At 35.6% G+C, this 17,074-nt stretch overlaps 1 protein-coding gene across 3 annotated transcripts; it reads left to right on the forward strand.

Annotated features, from left to right (window-relative positions):
* The first annotated feature begins 3,805 nt into the window (after positions 1-3,805).
* On the forward strand, positions 3,806-17,058 carry LOC110450542 (fos-related antigen 1-like). 3 transcript variants are annotated; one of them, XM_021498109.1, is made up of 4 exons: positions 3,806-3,881; positions 13,972-14,355; positions 15,040-15,147; positions 15,436-17,058. In XM_021498109.1, the coding sequence occupies exons 2-4, from the start codon at positions 14,014-14,016 to the stop codon at positions 15,943-15,945; spliced, it is 960 nt and encodes a 319-aa protein (XP_021353784.1). In that variant the 5' UTR covers positions 3,806-3,881; positions 13,972-14,013; the 3' UTR covers positions 15,946-17,058. The 3 variants fall into 3 exon arrangements, with proteins under 3 accessions (XP_021353784.1, XP_021353783.1, XP_021353782.1); XM_021498108.1 differs by lacking the exon at positions 3,806-3,881 and adding an exon at positions 12,584-12,901; XM_021498107.1 differs by lacking the exon at positions 3,806-3,881 and adding an exon at positions 13,112-13,460.
* Positions 17,059-17,074: the final 16 nt, after the last annotated feature.

Consider the following 17,074-nt stretch of genomic DNA (forward strand, 5'->3'; position numbering starts at 1 on the left):
GTCGACAGTCGAGGATCTTTATACAATCTCTGTTTTATGAGGGAAAAAATGAAACTTAAATAATTTTGATCTCTTGCATATCTGATTTTTGGGCCACTTTTGTTTATCGCGATCCAAACGGNATGAGGGAAAAAATGAAACTTAAATAATTTTGATCTCTTGCATATCTGATTTTTGGGCCACTTTTGTTTATCGCGATCCAAACGGAAGTTGAACCAGAGTTGTTCGAAATAAGGTCAGACCCAGTAATCTAATGCTGTTTTCAGGCGAGCCTTGACAAAGCCTTGCAATGTCTGCATAAACTTTTGCAGGTCCGCCAGGATTTATACCAAAAAAATATTACATTTAAAAACAGACAAACCGGTTGTTCTGGATGAATGGTTTCAAACAAGGGGAGATAATCTAGTAAAAAAGACTAAGGGAATGTTGACAGCCAGTCTACCCCTTATTGGGACATTTGTGCAGTGGAGGGGCTTCTCACTTACAGTATGTTATACAGAAGATGGTCAGTATTATAAAGGCGTTGGTTTCTCATTGTAATAGATATAGTTATACAGACGATGGGTAAGTATTATCAAGGCGGTGGTTTCTCACTGTAATAGAAATAGTTATAAAGAAGATGGTCAGTATTATAAAGTCGGTGGTTTCTCATCATAATAGATATAGTTATACAGACGATGGGTAAGTATTATAAAGGCTGTGGTTTCTCATTGTAATAGATATAGTCATACAGACGATGGGTAAGCATTATAAAGGCGGTGGTTTCTCACTGTAATAGAAATAGTTATACAGACGATGGGTAAGTATTATCAAGGCGGTGGTTTCTCACTGTAATAGAAATAGTTATAAAGAAGATGGTCAGTATTATAAAGGCGTTGGTTTCTCATTGTAATAGATATAGTTATACAGACGATGGTCAGTATTATAGAGGTGGTGTTTTCTCATTGTAATAGATATAGTCATACAGACGATGGGTAAGCATTATAAAGGCGGTGGTTTCTCACTGTAATAGAAATAGTTATACAGACGATGGTCAGTATTATAGAGGTGGTGTTTTCTCATTGTAATAGATATAGTCATACAGACGATGGGTAAGTATTATCAAGGCGGTGGTTTCTCACTGTAATAGAAATAGTTATACAGAAGATGGTCAGTATTATAAAGGCAGTGGTTTCTTATTATAATAGATCGTTTTATCAAGATGATGGGTCATTATTCTAAAGGCAGTGGTTTCTTATTATAATAGATCGTTTTATCAAGATGATGGGTCATTATTCTAAAGGCAGTGGTTTCTTATTATAATAGATCGTTTTATCAAGATGATGGGTCATTATTCTAAAGGCAGTGGTTTCTTATTATAATAGATCGTTTTATCAAGATGATGGGTCATTATTATAAAGGCAGTGGTTTCTTATTATAATAGATCGTTTTATCAAGATGATGGGTCATTATTATAAAGGCAGTGGTTTCTTATTATAATAGATCGTTTTATCAAGATGATGGGTCATTATTCTAAAGGCAGTGGTTTCTTATTATAATAGAGTCTAAAACCTAGTCTATATAACTGTTGTAACAGAATAGTGGCACTTAGTCTAAAACCTAGTATATATAACTGTTGTTACAGTATAGTATCACTTAGTCTACAACCTAGTCTGTATAACTATTGTTACCGAAAAGTGTCAATTAGTCTAAAACAAAACTAGTCTGTATAACTGTTGTTACAGAATAGTATCGCTTAGGCTAAAAACCTAGTCTGGATAACTGTTGTTACCGAAAAGTGTCACTTAGTCTAAAACAAAACCAGTCTGTATAACTGTTGTTACAGAATAGTATCGCTTAGTCTAAAACCCTAGTCTGTATAACTGGTGTAACCAAAAAGTGTCACTTAGTCTAAAACAAAACCAGTCTGTATAACTGTTGTAACAGAATAGTGTCACTTAGTCTAAAACAAAACCAGTCTGTATAACTGTTGTAACAGAATAGTATCACTTAGTCGAAAACCTAGTCTGTATAACTGTTGTTACAGAAAAGTGTCACTTAGTCTAAAACAAAACTAGTCTGTATAACTGTTGTGACAGTATAGTATCACTTAGTCTAAAACCTAGTCTGTATAACTGTTGTAACCGAAAAGTGTCACTTAGTCTAAAACCTAGTATATATAACTGTTGTTACAGAATAGTATCACTTAGTCTAAAACCTAGTCTGTATAACTGTTGTAACAGAATAGTGTCACTTAGTCTAAAACCTAGTCTGTATAACTGTTGTAACCAAAAAGTGTCACTTAGTCTAAAACCTAGTCTATATAACTGTTGTTACAGAATAGTATCCCTTAGTCTAAAACCTAGTCTGTATAACTGTTGTTACAGTATAGTATCAATTAGTCTAAAACCTAGTCTGTATAACTGTTGTTACAGAATGGTATCACTTAGTCTCAAACCGAGTCTGTATAACTGTTGTTACAGTAAAGTATCACTTAGTCTAAAACCTAGTCTGTATAACTGTTGTTACAGAATAGTATCACTTAGTCTAAAACCTAGTCTGTATAACTGTTGTTACAGAATAGTATCACTTAGTCTAAAACCTAGTCTGTATAACTGTTGTTACAGAAAAGTATCAATGATGTTATACACGTTACGCCTATCATTACATTTCAGTCCTACGATGATTTGCTTCGCTGAGATTATGTTTCACGAAGGCGTAAACAAATGAACATTTGATCATATCGAAATGTTTTACTTTCTCGTCATGTGATCAATATGATCCAATCAGACCCTCTGTTATATAGATGAGGTTTAATGATAATGTCACACATCTACTTTAAAATGGCATTTGGAAGCCCAGCAGTTTCACTCATCTGACACAATATAATAATAAGATTCCTTAAGAGCCTTAGATCTAACCACAATACTTTGCTCTGTATTTTCCGACACTTTCAATTGGGAGGGTTTACTTTTTTAAAGTCTCAAATCACGATCCTTTAAATATACCTCATAAACGTGATATAGAAACCCTGTACATCACCTTACATAAAAAATAGATATTTATATTAGTTTCATTACATGTATACCATATCTCATAAAACATAAGATGTCTTTGATATTATTCGAGATATCTTGTACAGAAACAAATGTATATAAAATGTATAACAAATAAGATGTCTTATATAATATCATGAAAAAACAGAATCGACATTGCTACTTGAATATTTAATGTCGCTTGCCATACTCGTATACTTTACAAACTATCTGCGCTTTCTATAAATGTAAACTTTCTGCATATAAATGTTAGGTCTGATATTTGTAGATACATGTGTACAGTATAAGCTATCTATAAATATATACCGCACTAACGACACTGCCGTATGTGGGATTACAGGTACATGTAGTACATGCGGTCGTATCAAATCGTACAGGAGGGAAATGTCTTCCCCCGGATCCATTTATCGGATGTCTGGTCCGGATCCGTACCCGTATGTACAGGAAAACATTGACAGTTCCGGGAATGGACGTTAAATTATGTATATTTGCTCAGCTGTTTATGTCCGAGTTCAACGGGTGCAAAATGCGTCGTATTGAAATCAGCTGATCAGTATGTCTGAAATAGTTCCGCAATCAATAAAATATGTCCTGTCTTTAGGTATTACAGGTAAATTTAGGTATTATAGGTAAACATTATGGTATGGCCGTCCCTAATAGGGAAGGGTGTCGGCCGCTCCCACGTGCTTTATCTGGAGTACAATTCGACACGAACCCGGCATACCGTATTGAGATAAACACTATATTTAGAACTGAATTTTACAATACCTTAAGTCGGAGTGGTTTTTTATTCACTCCCATTTTGGCTGGACATAAGGACACAGTTTTTCTTTGAGACTAACATAGGTAACGTATTACATTTTATTCATATGCTCGACTTTCACTATCGCCGCACATATAGTGAGTTCTGTATACGTGTACAACAACATTGGTTTCTCATTATCATTATAATAGAACGTTTTATAAAGATGATGGGTCATTATTATAAAGGCAGTGGTTTCTTATTATAATAGAACGTTTTATCAAGATGATGGGTCATTATTATAAAGGCTGTGTTTTCTCATTATGATAGAAATAGTTATAAAGATGGTGGGTCATTATTATAAAGGCAGTGGTTTCTTATTATAATAGAACGTTTTATAAAGATGATGGTCATTATTATAAAGGCAGTGGTTTCTCATTAACATTATAATAGAACGTTTTATAAAGATGATGGGTCATTATTATAAAAGCAGTGGTTTCTTATTATAATAGAAATAGTTATACAGATGATGGGTAAGTATTATAAAGGCTGTGGTTTCTCATTGTAATAGAAATAGCTATAGAGATGATGGGTAAGTATCATAAAGACGGTGGTTTCTCATTATAATAGAAATAGTTATAAAGATGGCGGGTCATTATTATAAAGGCGGTGGTTTCTCATTGTAATAGATATAGTTATAAAGATCATGGGTAAGTATTATAAAGTCGGTGGTTTCTCATTATAATAGATATAGTTATAAAGATGATGGTCAGTATTATAAAGTCGGTGGTTTCTCATTATAATAGAAATAGTTATAAAGAAGATGGTCAGCATTATAAAAGCTATTGTTTCTCATTACAAAAATTTAGTGACATTGAAACTGTGAGACGCGTATCATTCGATGTCTATAGTCCCACATCATCAGCTGTCGTGTTGATGTTGTCTATGTGGTTCACTATCTGGCCATTAAATAAATATTGAAATATATATATATATATACGTTTAGAGCCACAAAACAGTTGACAGACAAAACACTGTGAAATGTTTATATAATGACGAGCTTATTTTTGTCGTATATAGATCAATACGAACAAACGTGACAACTCCATTTTACCGATTGTAACTTTCCTTTCCTCGGTGGTAACCTCCCTGCAGCCCCTCCTTGTTGTGGAGTTCACATGTTACTACTCCAGATACCTTTCTAAGTATCAGAATTATCTGGATGTATAGACACGTCTGACCCTGATCTATTAGCGAATATTTTCTAACCGTTTAGTTTTCAATCTATAATCATTACAAGAGATATACCGTTAGGAGTAATTTCACGATGTCCTAAATTTTTGGTGACATACTTCCCATCCTGGATAGGACTTAATTATAACATATTTTTAAAATGTAATTTCAAAATCTTAAACTCCTTTCACAACTTACATGCTCCGTCGTTCTTACAACGCGTGTTTCTGAACATTAAACTTTAAATCGGGGTCATTTACAGAGTAACATAAACAATGTCCGTCGGATAAAACGGAGTGTAAACAATGGATATTTGTAATCATCCATTTTGACAGGTGAAAATCTTCAGGTATGACACGCGACATCACAGTGTTATACAATAAGTACCTAATATACATGTTGGATGTCAAAAGGTGTATTTAGATTTGAGTTAAAATCAATACAGAATTCCAGCACTCATCTGTTGCAGGGGATTTAAATCGACTGTTGACATATGCTGCAGTCATTGATAATATAATATCAATGTTGTAGAGTTTACACGATTGACGCCCAAGTGTAGATGATTCTATCGAGACACGCCCAGATTACCGGTAAAGGAACAGCTGTACCGGGTGGGTGGGCGTAATCTATACAAAACCAGGAAATACACACACTTACATGTTGTGACTTTTGTAAGTGGAAGGTTATAAACATGCACCGGAAATTATACGAATTCATGTAAAGGCGAAGAGCTTGTGAAATTTTGGAGGTATAGAGTAATACATTGTACAACGATTGTCAATCTATTACAACCATTGTCTTAGTCTAACAACATTCGGCTTTCTAGACCATCAGATTCAAGATTTTCTAGTGATCAGTCAGCAGTATTTCTAGTCCGTTCTATTACAACAAATAACATACTTCCTAGTACAATGATTGTCAAACAACAACAGCAATTAGCAGTCTTTCTAGTACATAAAACGGCAAACTTTCTAGTACATAAAACGGCAAACTTTCTAGTACATAAAACGGCAATCTTTCTAGTACATAAAAAGGCAAACTTTCTAGTACATTTTATACATAAATCAGTATACTATCTAGTGCATCAATTGACAAACTGTCTATAGTACATTATATTACAACATTTGTCAAACACATGTTATCTGTTGTTGTGGTGTGACAAACACATGTTATATGTTGTTATGGTGTGACAACCACATGTTATCTGTTGTTGTGATGTGACAAACACATGTTATCTGTTGTTGTGGTGTGACAACCACATGTTATCTGTTGTTGTGGTGTGACAAACACATGTGATCTGTTGTTGTGGTGTGCCAAACAAATGTGATCTGTTGTTGTGGTTTGACAAACACATGTGATCTGTTGTTGTGGTGTGACAAACACATGTTATATGTTGTTGTGGTGTGACAACCACATGTTATATGTTGTTGTGTTGTGACAAACACGTGCTATATGTTGTTGTGGTGTGACAAACACATGTTACCTGTTGTTGTGGTGTGACAACCACATGTTATATGTTGTTGAGGTGTGACAAATACCTGTTATCTGTTGTTGTGGTGTGACAAACAAATGTTATCTGTTGTTGTGGTGTGACAAACACCTGTTATCTGTTGTTGTGGTGTGAAAAACAAATGTTATCTGTTGTTGTGGTGTGACAAACACATGCTATCTGTTGTTGTGGTGTGACAACCACATGTTATATGTTGTTGAGGTGTGACAAAAACATGTTATCTGTTGTTGTGGTGTGACAAACGCATGTTATATGTTGTTGTGGTGTGACAAACACATGTTATCTTTTGTTGTGGTGTGACAAACACATGTTATATGTTGTAGTGGTGGGACAAACACATGTTATCTGTTGTTGTGGTGTAACAAACACATGTTATATGTTGTTGTGGTGTGACAAACACATGTTATATGTTGTTGTGGTGTGACAAACACATGTTACCTGTTGTTGTGGTGTGACAACCACATGTTATATGTTGTTGTGGTGTGACAACCACATGTTATATGTTGTTGAGGTGTGACAAATACCTGTTATCTGTTGTTGTGGTGTGACAAACAAATGTTATCTGTTGTAGTGGTGTGACAAACACATGTTATCTGTTGTTGTGGTGTAACAAACACATGTTATATGTTGTTGTGGTGTGACAACCACATGTTATCTGTTGTGGTATGACAAAAACATGCTAGTGAGTGACCTGTTTGTATATGGAGACTTGTAGACTTGTTATTTTATTCTATAAATATATACATATGTATAGCTGGCAATTTTCATAAAAAAAACCTGGAAGAATTAAATCATATAGGCTGTACCATATTAAAATAAATGTTACCCTATCCCCAGGGGGGATCGGTGACCGGTGATAGAGAAATTCACACTTTTGATAAATCCCCTCTGGTTCCAGCATATCTGGGCCTGAAGAAGATTGTTGGAATTTTAGCCAATTTGACCCCTTCTAGAGCCCCGACCCTCAGGCCCCTATGGGGGTAGGTATATTCATATACATGTAATTCGTTAAGTGACCTGATAAGATCGTATTTTGTTTGTCAAAATGTAAAACAATATTACAGGCGTACCTATAACCATCGTAACGGATTGTATCACTTAAATTTACGTTTCAAGAATTATCTATCCCTTTACATAACTAATTGAAGAAGCAACGCACGTAAACGCGAGGTACGTTGTTCTAGACAGAGATAAAAGTCTCTGTTCTATACTTACATCAAATGGTTAAAAAGATCAATTGTTTATTGGTATCTATTGCATCATAGCGAAACATAGTTTTCCTCTTGCAGGAGATGCTCAGAATATAGCTTACGTGTGTGTATATATAGATCAGCATGGTACGCTTTACTGCGCATTTAGCTGAATACGAACGTAACCACCGTGTCACACATCCAAACACACACCCCTACCCCTCACACGCATACCACACCCAGCCGCCTACACACACCGACCCATAGATCACGATATGGTGAAACATTTAGGGTCAGAAACCTGTACATCAGGTCTTGTAACTGTTCACGTCCGTAATGGACATGATATTACCGTCTGTAATGGACATGATATTACAGCACTTAGTGCATGCAATTACTGTACACAGAACATGTTATAGAAATGGGAGAGTCTGTTGGATTTTAGAAAATGTGAATTTCATCAGATCTACTTTTATCCTGAAACTCTATTGCGCATTTCATCGCCCTTGCTCGAGATGCTCAGCATATAGCTTACGTGTACTGTTTCTGCATGCGTGTGTAAAATACGTAATTATAGTTTCGTATGCGAGCGTATAATTGCGCTTAGAGTATCAACAGTGATAAAAAAAAACCTCTGACATATATAGTCCAAAGTACTAGTCTAATTACAGCCTATACTTTATACATATATATACTGTATCGACTTACGTGTTAAATCGCGAATGGAATCGATCATCGATTCCAGATATCTCAGGAATATATTTGGCCACAATAAACCAAGGAACAGCATTGGATGTAATTACTTAAAAATACATTAATCGCAAAAATTTGAGTTTGCAAACAAGAAATGAGTAGCTAAAATAAGTAACAAAACGTCTCATCTATGACCCCCTTCTATCTGATTGACTGCCCCCTTAGCTGTTGTGAAGACGCGAATCCCCTAAACAACCTGTCATCTACTCCCTAGTGGAGATTCGAAATAATCCTTGTAATCCGTGAAAGTGAGCTGGACACGGTCATTGTCGGTCGTGGTCAGATTATAACACCCACTCTTGACCATCCCAGTCTTAAATAACAGATTCAGTGACCATACCGTGGTCATTTTTCATCTAAAGGCTGCTCCAGTATAGGAAAGAGGAGTTATATCTTGTCCTGACCACTGTGTACCGGTCCATCGTGTGATTGTGTAGGACTGTGTGTGTGACTTTCCTATCTTAAGGGTCGTAATTACATCTAGTATTATACCACTTTATCGTCCGTTTGGTAGTGAAATGTCCGAACATAATATAACAAGTGTATTCACCATTTATCATCGGTACAATGTGTAAATATACACTCCCTAACAATACTCACTGCTTTATTCCCAATTATTTTATAAATGCATCGTTGATATTTATCAAACAGTGGAGTTCACATCGGGACCTAGATGTAAATAGCCTTGCTCAAGTCCGCTTACTTTCAAAGTATTCGAATACAACAATTGACTCGACAGAATGAGAAATGTATCAATACAAGTATTTATATTTAAACAATAATTTCTTATGCGATACATTTTATGACGTATGGATCATATATGCAAAGATAACGTAATTTGGATTTGGCAGCAAGATATATAATCATTTACCTCAGATCATATTACATCGCTATGCGATGATATTTCATGTAAATAATTGAGTTTGAATGTCACCTGTCTCATTAATAACCTGCGGTGATCATACATACAGCGGGTAGATACATAATTAGACCGAATATCTATCACCAAGTGACCTAATATTGATAAAATGTTGTCGGAATCCAATGAAAACATATAGGTTTTTTTTTATTTACATAATAATCGTTATCCCATAACATTATGTGGTATGGTACACCTCTCGGCTAAATGTCTTATTTTGCGGCGTAATATTAACGTATCCTTATAAATATTTACTTGAAGAGATCTCCCCGTCAATCAGGAAGTGACAAATGTTTGGAATATTTTTGGAATAGGGTCGGTGCTTCTAACGTATATCGACCAATGATGACGTCCTAGTGTACGATATTGACAGTTGTTTGCTGCGAATAAAACCCCAAGGGGTTCGAATTACACATCAGACGGGGTCGTTACTAGGACGGTGTGGTATAAAACACAAGGCAGACAAACTTCCGTGTAGCTAATATGTTTAAATAGACTGGAATATAAATAACAGTTCTAATGAGGTCAGGTAGGTGATGGAAAATGTACAGAAATGATAGTTGTGATTGGCATTCAAAAGTCTTCAATTTATACAGAAATTCAAACTACATGGTCGAAAATATAAAAAAGGTGCTATATAATAGCCTATAAAACGAAAGACACCAGAGGAAAATTTCAACATTTCCCATGTTATAGCAACATGTTTTAGAATATCAATATGAAGAGAAGCATAACGATCATAGAGTTATAAAAGTATGTCTTCAAAAATAAAACATTTTATAAAATATGGCATACATTCGTATACTTGGCGTTACTTGGGAAGATATCAAGCGGCACTTAATTGTCAATTGCATAATAAAGTTTTCTTGTGACATTTGGAAATTATATAGAATATAGTATAGATATCTATCAGTTCGAAGGAAATATGAATTAAAGGTTTGAAAATACAGGCAGAATAAAATGTCACAGACGGAGAGGGGTAAACGTTTTTTTCATAAGGGAAAATAGAATATGTCCTCTCTGTAACATCGATGTTGGCGACGAATTCCATTATTTATTTATCTGTAATAACAGTCAGATCACGGAACTGAGGCAAAAATATATACCTAAGTATTACTATAATTATCCGACGACCGTGAAAATAAAAGGAATGTTTCAAATATGCAACACTGTTCTCATTAAAAAAGTTTGTAGATTTCTAGAAACAACATTGAAAATATTAATTATGCTGTAAACCCTGTTATATCATATGTTATACAGAATAAGATGTTTTTATTTGTATAAATGTGACCTCTTGTACCACACTAAAGTGTGGCTGAGTGAAATAAAAACTTGTGAAAACTTATAAAAATCATAACCTGGAGGGGGAAACCCGTACGCAAGTTAACTCTATATATTTAAAACATATATTTGAAAGCGATAAAACGTTCAAATCACCAATACGTGCCAATACGTGACAATACAAAATACAATAGTTTACATTGCCGTAAGGACTTGAGCAAGTCTAGCTATTCATGACAAAACAGTAGAGGAGAGTTACCAAACTTTATTGGAATTAAACGTTGGGAAGTCTATTTTCAGCCATTCAATGAACTTTTTAATTTTCTTTTGTAAAAATAATTATATTTTATACAGTTTAGTTAACTATCGTTAATTTTTGTATCATTGTATCCTTTTAATGGCGTGATAATTTGTGCCGTAAAAAAATCACAAGATTAATATTGAGTCAAGAAAATTACGAAATATCTAGACAAAGGAAACAAAATCCTATATTTCCAATCACGATCTACAAAGTGACCCCGAGTTTACGTTGAGGATCACGTATCTATACAGTACTTAGTCGGTGTCCTGGGACTTCATTTGAATAGAGCTAATCTATTTTTACCTGACCTACTTACGTCGATCCAGGTAAGGAAAAAATGCTCCGGGATATACGCTATTTAGCCGAGTAAGGTATAAAATCTAGGCCAGTCAAGCACTATATTGTCGTAAAAGTAAAGTTCCTCGGCGTAACTCCAACTTTAGAAACGTATATATATTTACAAAATACAAATACTTATCATAGCAGTAAAAGCAAAGATTTATAATCGCGACAGTAAGGATTAAATTATTTATCAATTTCTCGAGATAACCGTTTTTTTTCTTCAAGACACAAACAATTATTACAATTATTTGATTTATAAACATATTTTTATTTGCATCTGTTATACAAAAGGGTTTGGGCACACGTTGTCCAACTTATATAAAGCCTTTCCCCAATTATAACATTACAACTACAACCACGAAATTATGTTATCTAAGTCCGTGCTACAACACAACACAAAATTACAAGACGAAGTACAGTAATATATACAGTAGGGCTAAGTCGAGTGTTTTTTGACAGAAGTTCTACATTACGTACACCAGTACTACACATGCACAGTACAGTAAGGTCACACATTTACATAGATATTTAGAATATAAAGTATATTTTCTCGGTGAAAATTCTTCATACCGATACATCAGATCGAATTTCCCCTAACCATACACTTTGAGACTTCTATACATACACTGTATATTATAGTCTACGTATTGGTTATATCATATCAGGTATGACAATCAATATCATATCAGGTATGACAATCAAACCTTCGTAACGCAGTATGTTATAAAGAGAATCAGAATATATATCATAAACAGTATAACTATACGTCTTATTTACTTTTTTTTTAATTCAACATAATAAATCCATAAAAGGATTTAGTATGAGCGCCGTAAAAGTTCCGCCGCCAAAGCAGACCTCATTTACATGCTGAATAGGTCACCAGGTAATGTGTATTCAGGTCACCGATCTCCTAGCCAAACTTAGAGAGTTCCCCCAAAATATTAGTCATCGTTTAAAACCTTAAATAGTACATTCCTTAAACGAACACGCTTCTTCTATGGTGAATTCTATATTTTGACTTGTTTATCTGGCTACGGCTGAATACACACATATACGTATGGGGCATTGTTAGGCCATGTGCGTAAACAACTTAATAAACATTAGCATTGACGTCACTCGCCGTCAAGGAGATTCCTTATTTGGATGTGTCACGTGATAGTTTCCGAATGAATTTCTTCTAGGAACTCCTCTAGAGTTGGCATTGCTATACACACATTTCGAATCCGAAGATAGAATATGATGTCACTTGGCTAAAAATAGTGGAGTGAGTCATACCTAGCCCTCGATCATTGAATCACCATGTATATAAGTTGTAGTGGGTATATTCCAGCTAACATTCTTTGAACCACGAGTGACTCATACTAGGGAAGCCTATGTCCCAGACCTCCGGAAACCAACAATAGACTCACTGTACACCTACGGTCTAGAAAAAGTGACTGTCAGCCCAACTATTTGACAGGTGACTCTACGTGAACGATACAATTGCTGGAGTTTTTAACAGAATGTTTGAAAAGGGAGAAAATTACAGCGAGGAATCAAAATACGTGGCGGACATTTTGTCGTCCATGGCCAGTGCTGCGTCGGTTAATAGCTCAGTAAGTTATTATCGTCAGATCTGCTTTTAATATTTTCTATTTTGCTAGTTTTAGCTTTTATGCTTTTTTCTTTATTTCGTTGTCAATAAAACAGTTTTCATTAATGTTGCTTTATTGACATAATTTTGGTTTTCCTTGTTTAAAAAACCCACATGACCTATTTATACACCAAGCACATATGAATAAAGCCGGTGGGGCCAGGCTAACAAAGACAGATTGCTTGAACAGCCAACCAGAACGAACAGGGGTCGTGACCTCTGACGCATGCGCAGAGTATCGAAATACATGTGACATGAGGCATACATATACAAGTGTTAACTTATATCCATATCATTTTGTCACTGCATTTGTGTGTGAATGAATGTGTTTAGGTGATAACAGTATTTTCCTGGATTATACAAAGGTCACGACAGGTCGACCGAGCTGTTTGGATTTAGTTATATAGTGTATGGATAAACAGTGCAACATGTGGCATTATAACCATAATTCGTATTATAACAGAAATCCTCACCATCAAATGCATCATCCATATCATGCTCATAATCACAGACCGTCGCCGGTATGTACTTGTGTGACAATGTCACCAAATCGTGTACTTAGTCAAGTAGAAGTATTTTTACTAAAGACCCAACTGTATTTCACAGTGTACGCTCATTGGAAAACTTTACAAACTTTTCAAAAGTTACAAACAGAGGAGGACCACTATTATTAAGAATAGTTATATATTTATATATAATGTGTGCTTACCAAAATTTGTTTGTTATTGGACATAAACATAATTAAATGCATTTGAAAATACTTTTTATCCATTTCATTTTAAAATTGATTGAATTCAAATTTCACGATTTTGCAGGAAAACCCCCCAGTAGATTGACATTACCATTCCATTAAAGGGAACAACTTTACCACACTTAAATAGTTGATAGATGATCTTTTATATGACTGCTAAATGTTGAATCCTATAGATGTTTTGAGAAAGGGCGAAAACATTTTTAATATTACTTGTTAAATTGTTTAATGATATAATTTAATATGTGTATTAATGTGTCATTACGTTTTGTGTTTTGTAGTACTCCCTGCCGTCAAACTCATTCGTAAGTGGAATCACATCTATGCCTAGCCTTACCCCTACCACACTGGCCAACATTGAGCGCACGTTCATCGAGCTACAGGCCGTGCCAGCGGTCAATACTTCCCAGGGCCAGGACCCCCACACCCAAAGTGGATTCGTTCCTCCCATCGTTGACCCCGTTGTGACGTCAGAGCGGTCAAACGACGCCTACGGAGACTTCGGTGACAGTTCAGCCTCCGACCCTGAGTGGGTTCCAGTCAAGCAATCAAGGATCGAATTGGCCGACGGATCAAGTGCCAGCAAGATCAGTGATCCAATGTACCCCCAGGTCGCTACCTCCGCCCCCCCGGGCCGCAAAAGGCGTGGGGCAAGGGACGTCAAAGTAAGTTTAAAAGTGTTTAATTCTTTTTACGACACAACCGCAAACCCATATGAAAACCTGTGCTTGTATTATTAATTGTTCCAGGTGTCCTGTAGCCCCAGGTAGACTATATTACGGCCACAATAAAAATAATGATAACATATATTTTTCCTTTCCGGTGATAACTTTAAAGTGTTTAAATCTGACAAGCGATATAAAGACAGTGTGCAACCGAGCGTGTGCACAGATCTGTATAATGGAAGGGAGTAGATAACACTGGGGGCTAACCCGGCAGACACCTAAACAGAGACGTGATCAATGAATATAGGGCACTAAAGTATAAAATGGATAAAACGTGTTTAAAATAAAACCTTTGGGCAGAAATAGAAATGGTAATCCCATCACCATACTTGTACCCATCCATCACAGAATAGCCAGGGGTCTCGGCCTTAGTACGCTATCCTGTCCAAACTGCCGCTCGGTAATTGATATCTCCATATGACGTATGAGAAAATGACCCTTCAGAAATGTATTTAATATATAGGTTTTTGATCGATTGACAGTTATCCTTGCATTTCTGAAATATTTTCTTTAGTATTTTATGAATGTGTGTATATATACATACCCATTACATGCCATGTGTTTCTCGTGACGTCCTGTTGCAAATATGTAGATTTTCATGTTTCCTTTATTTGTATTTTCCAGCTTTCCCCTGAAGAGGACGAAAGACGGCGTGTACGACGGGAGAGAAATAAAGTTGCCGCCGCCAAATGTCGTCAGAGACGAGTCGACCATACAAACCGACTGACAGGGGTGAGTTACAGCTCTGTGATACTCCTATATAAAAATAAGTAAATATAAACTATGTTTATTGAGATTTATCTGAAAAATATTGATGGAACTTTGATTATCTATAAAAAAAAACTGATTGTTGCTTGTTTATTTCGTCAGTAATTCAGTGTTTTTGGTAAAATGGTCACATGTTAAAACATTCTCTTCTGAACACAACAATAGTTCAGGCAGTTCATAATGAGTTTAATTTAATTTGAATTTTACATCTGTTTGAATCCATAGTTAACCAAAGACATTTTTGTTTTCCAGGAAACCGACATATTAGAAAACGAAAGAGACGATCTTGAGACACAAATTCAACAACTTCAGCAGCAGAAAGACCAACTCGAGTTTATACTGCAGGCCCACCAGCCTCTTTGCAAACTTGACGAAGGATGTCAACAGAAAAACCAACCGGCAGCAGCGCCACCAAACACTATGTCATCAAAAGTAAAGGTTAAAATGGAACCTGGAATCGAGAGATCCACTACCTGCCCCATGGGCAAGGGTACCACGACAAGCACCAGCGGCATTAGACCAAGCTCCCTAAACATCGTCAAGTCCGAGAGCCGTAAGAAAGTTTCTGTCACAAGTGCAACCGGAATTCCTATTACTACGCCCTCTAACGGGTTTTACTTCGCCATGGATAGCATGGTCGACCATACCGGGTTAACCCCCATCACTAACGGACCAACGCCCAGTTGTGGTACCGAGGCCAACAGAACTGCAAGTGAAAGTAGCTCGGAGAACGTAAACTCACCTACTCTTATTTCCCTCTAGATCAGGCTGTAGGCTCTATAGATCAAGCTGTAGGCTCTAGATCTGCTTCGTAGGAACCCGAGATGGTACACTGAAACAATACAGACAGAACCCAGTTCTTGATGTCATATGTTATTTATGAACATTTTCATAAAACTCAAGAACTTTTATCAATTAAATGCTCTCGATGTTTTTCACTTGGTGTTTGACGTGCTTATGTGCTGCTGGACGGTTTGATTTTGAGTACACAAACAATTTATTTCAGTTTTAATGTATTTATTTGACATTCGGGAGAATGTGTGAAGGTTTTCCTCTGCCAGTATTATTTTTATTGAATGTTGTTGTAAAGTTGTATGTGATCGTCCTTGTGTCGTACTATTATGAATGGATTTTAGGCATAGGTGGCGCCTTAATCGTAACTAGTAATCTTGGTATCCTTAATGTTTGAAGCTATTTGACATTTGCAAGCTTGAGCCAATAGTAACCACGTAGTGACATGTTTTGTTAAAGTTTTTTAAACGTGTTCATTTTTTCAGCTAAATGAAGCCTTATCCTTGTCAGTACTGTTGTTTTTTGTTTAAAGTGTTGATAATTTTAAAACTAATTTAGCTGAATCAGTCTAGTTAGTTAGTACGTGCGGGTCACGTGACCGAGGAATAAAATGTGTATATTTGTGTGTGCTGATATTATGAAAGTGTAAATGTGGCCTATACAATACCTGTCACGTGGGTAGAGGTCGGCAACTGGATGTTATAATTTGGACACATATTTTCTACATTATTTATACATTCTAAAGCATTTCAAACTTTTACGTTTTTGAATTTGCTTGGAATGATTTCAATTAAACCCAATAACGTAAAATTTCAAGTTATTTTACAATCTGTTAAAAGCTGTATAGGTTATAAATCTCAAATATTGCAGTGTCATGTTGAAGTTACAAAATCCTTGGCAATAACTAAGTATGAACAACCTCTACCCATGTGACTGTGTACAATACATGCAATGCAAATAAAATAATTATGAAATTGTTACAAATATGGCATCAATATTACTGCTTCCAATTTTTTCATGTTGTCCAATTTATGAATTTTTGTACTGACATTTTATAGCAAAATAAAAAATGTAGAAACTAAATGCACAAGTTTATTGG

The sequence above is a fragment of the Mizuhopecten yessoensis genome, unplaced genomic scaffold (assembly GCF_002113885.1).
Source record: "Mizuhopecten yessoensis strain PY_sf001 unplaced genomic scaffold, ASM211388v2 scaffold5315, whole genome shotgun sequence".
Classification (NCBI taxonomy): Eukaryota; Metazoa; Mollusca; class Bivalvia; order Pectinida; family Pectinidae; genus Mizuhopecten; species Mizuhopecten yessoensis.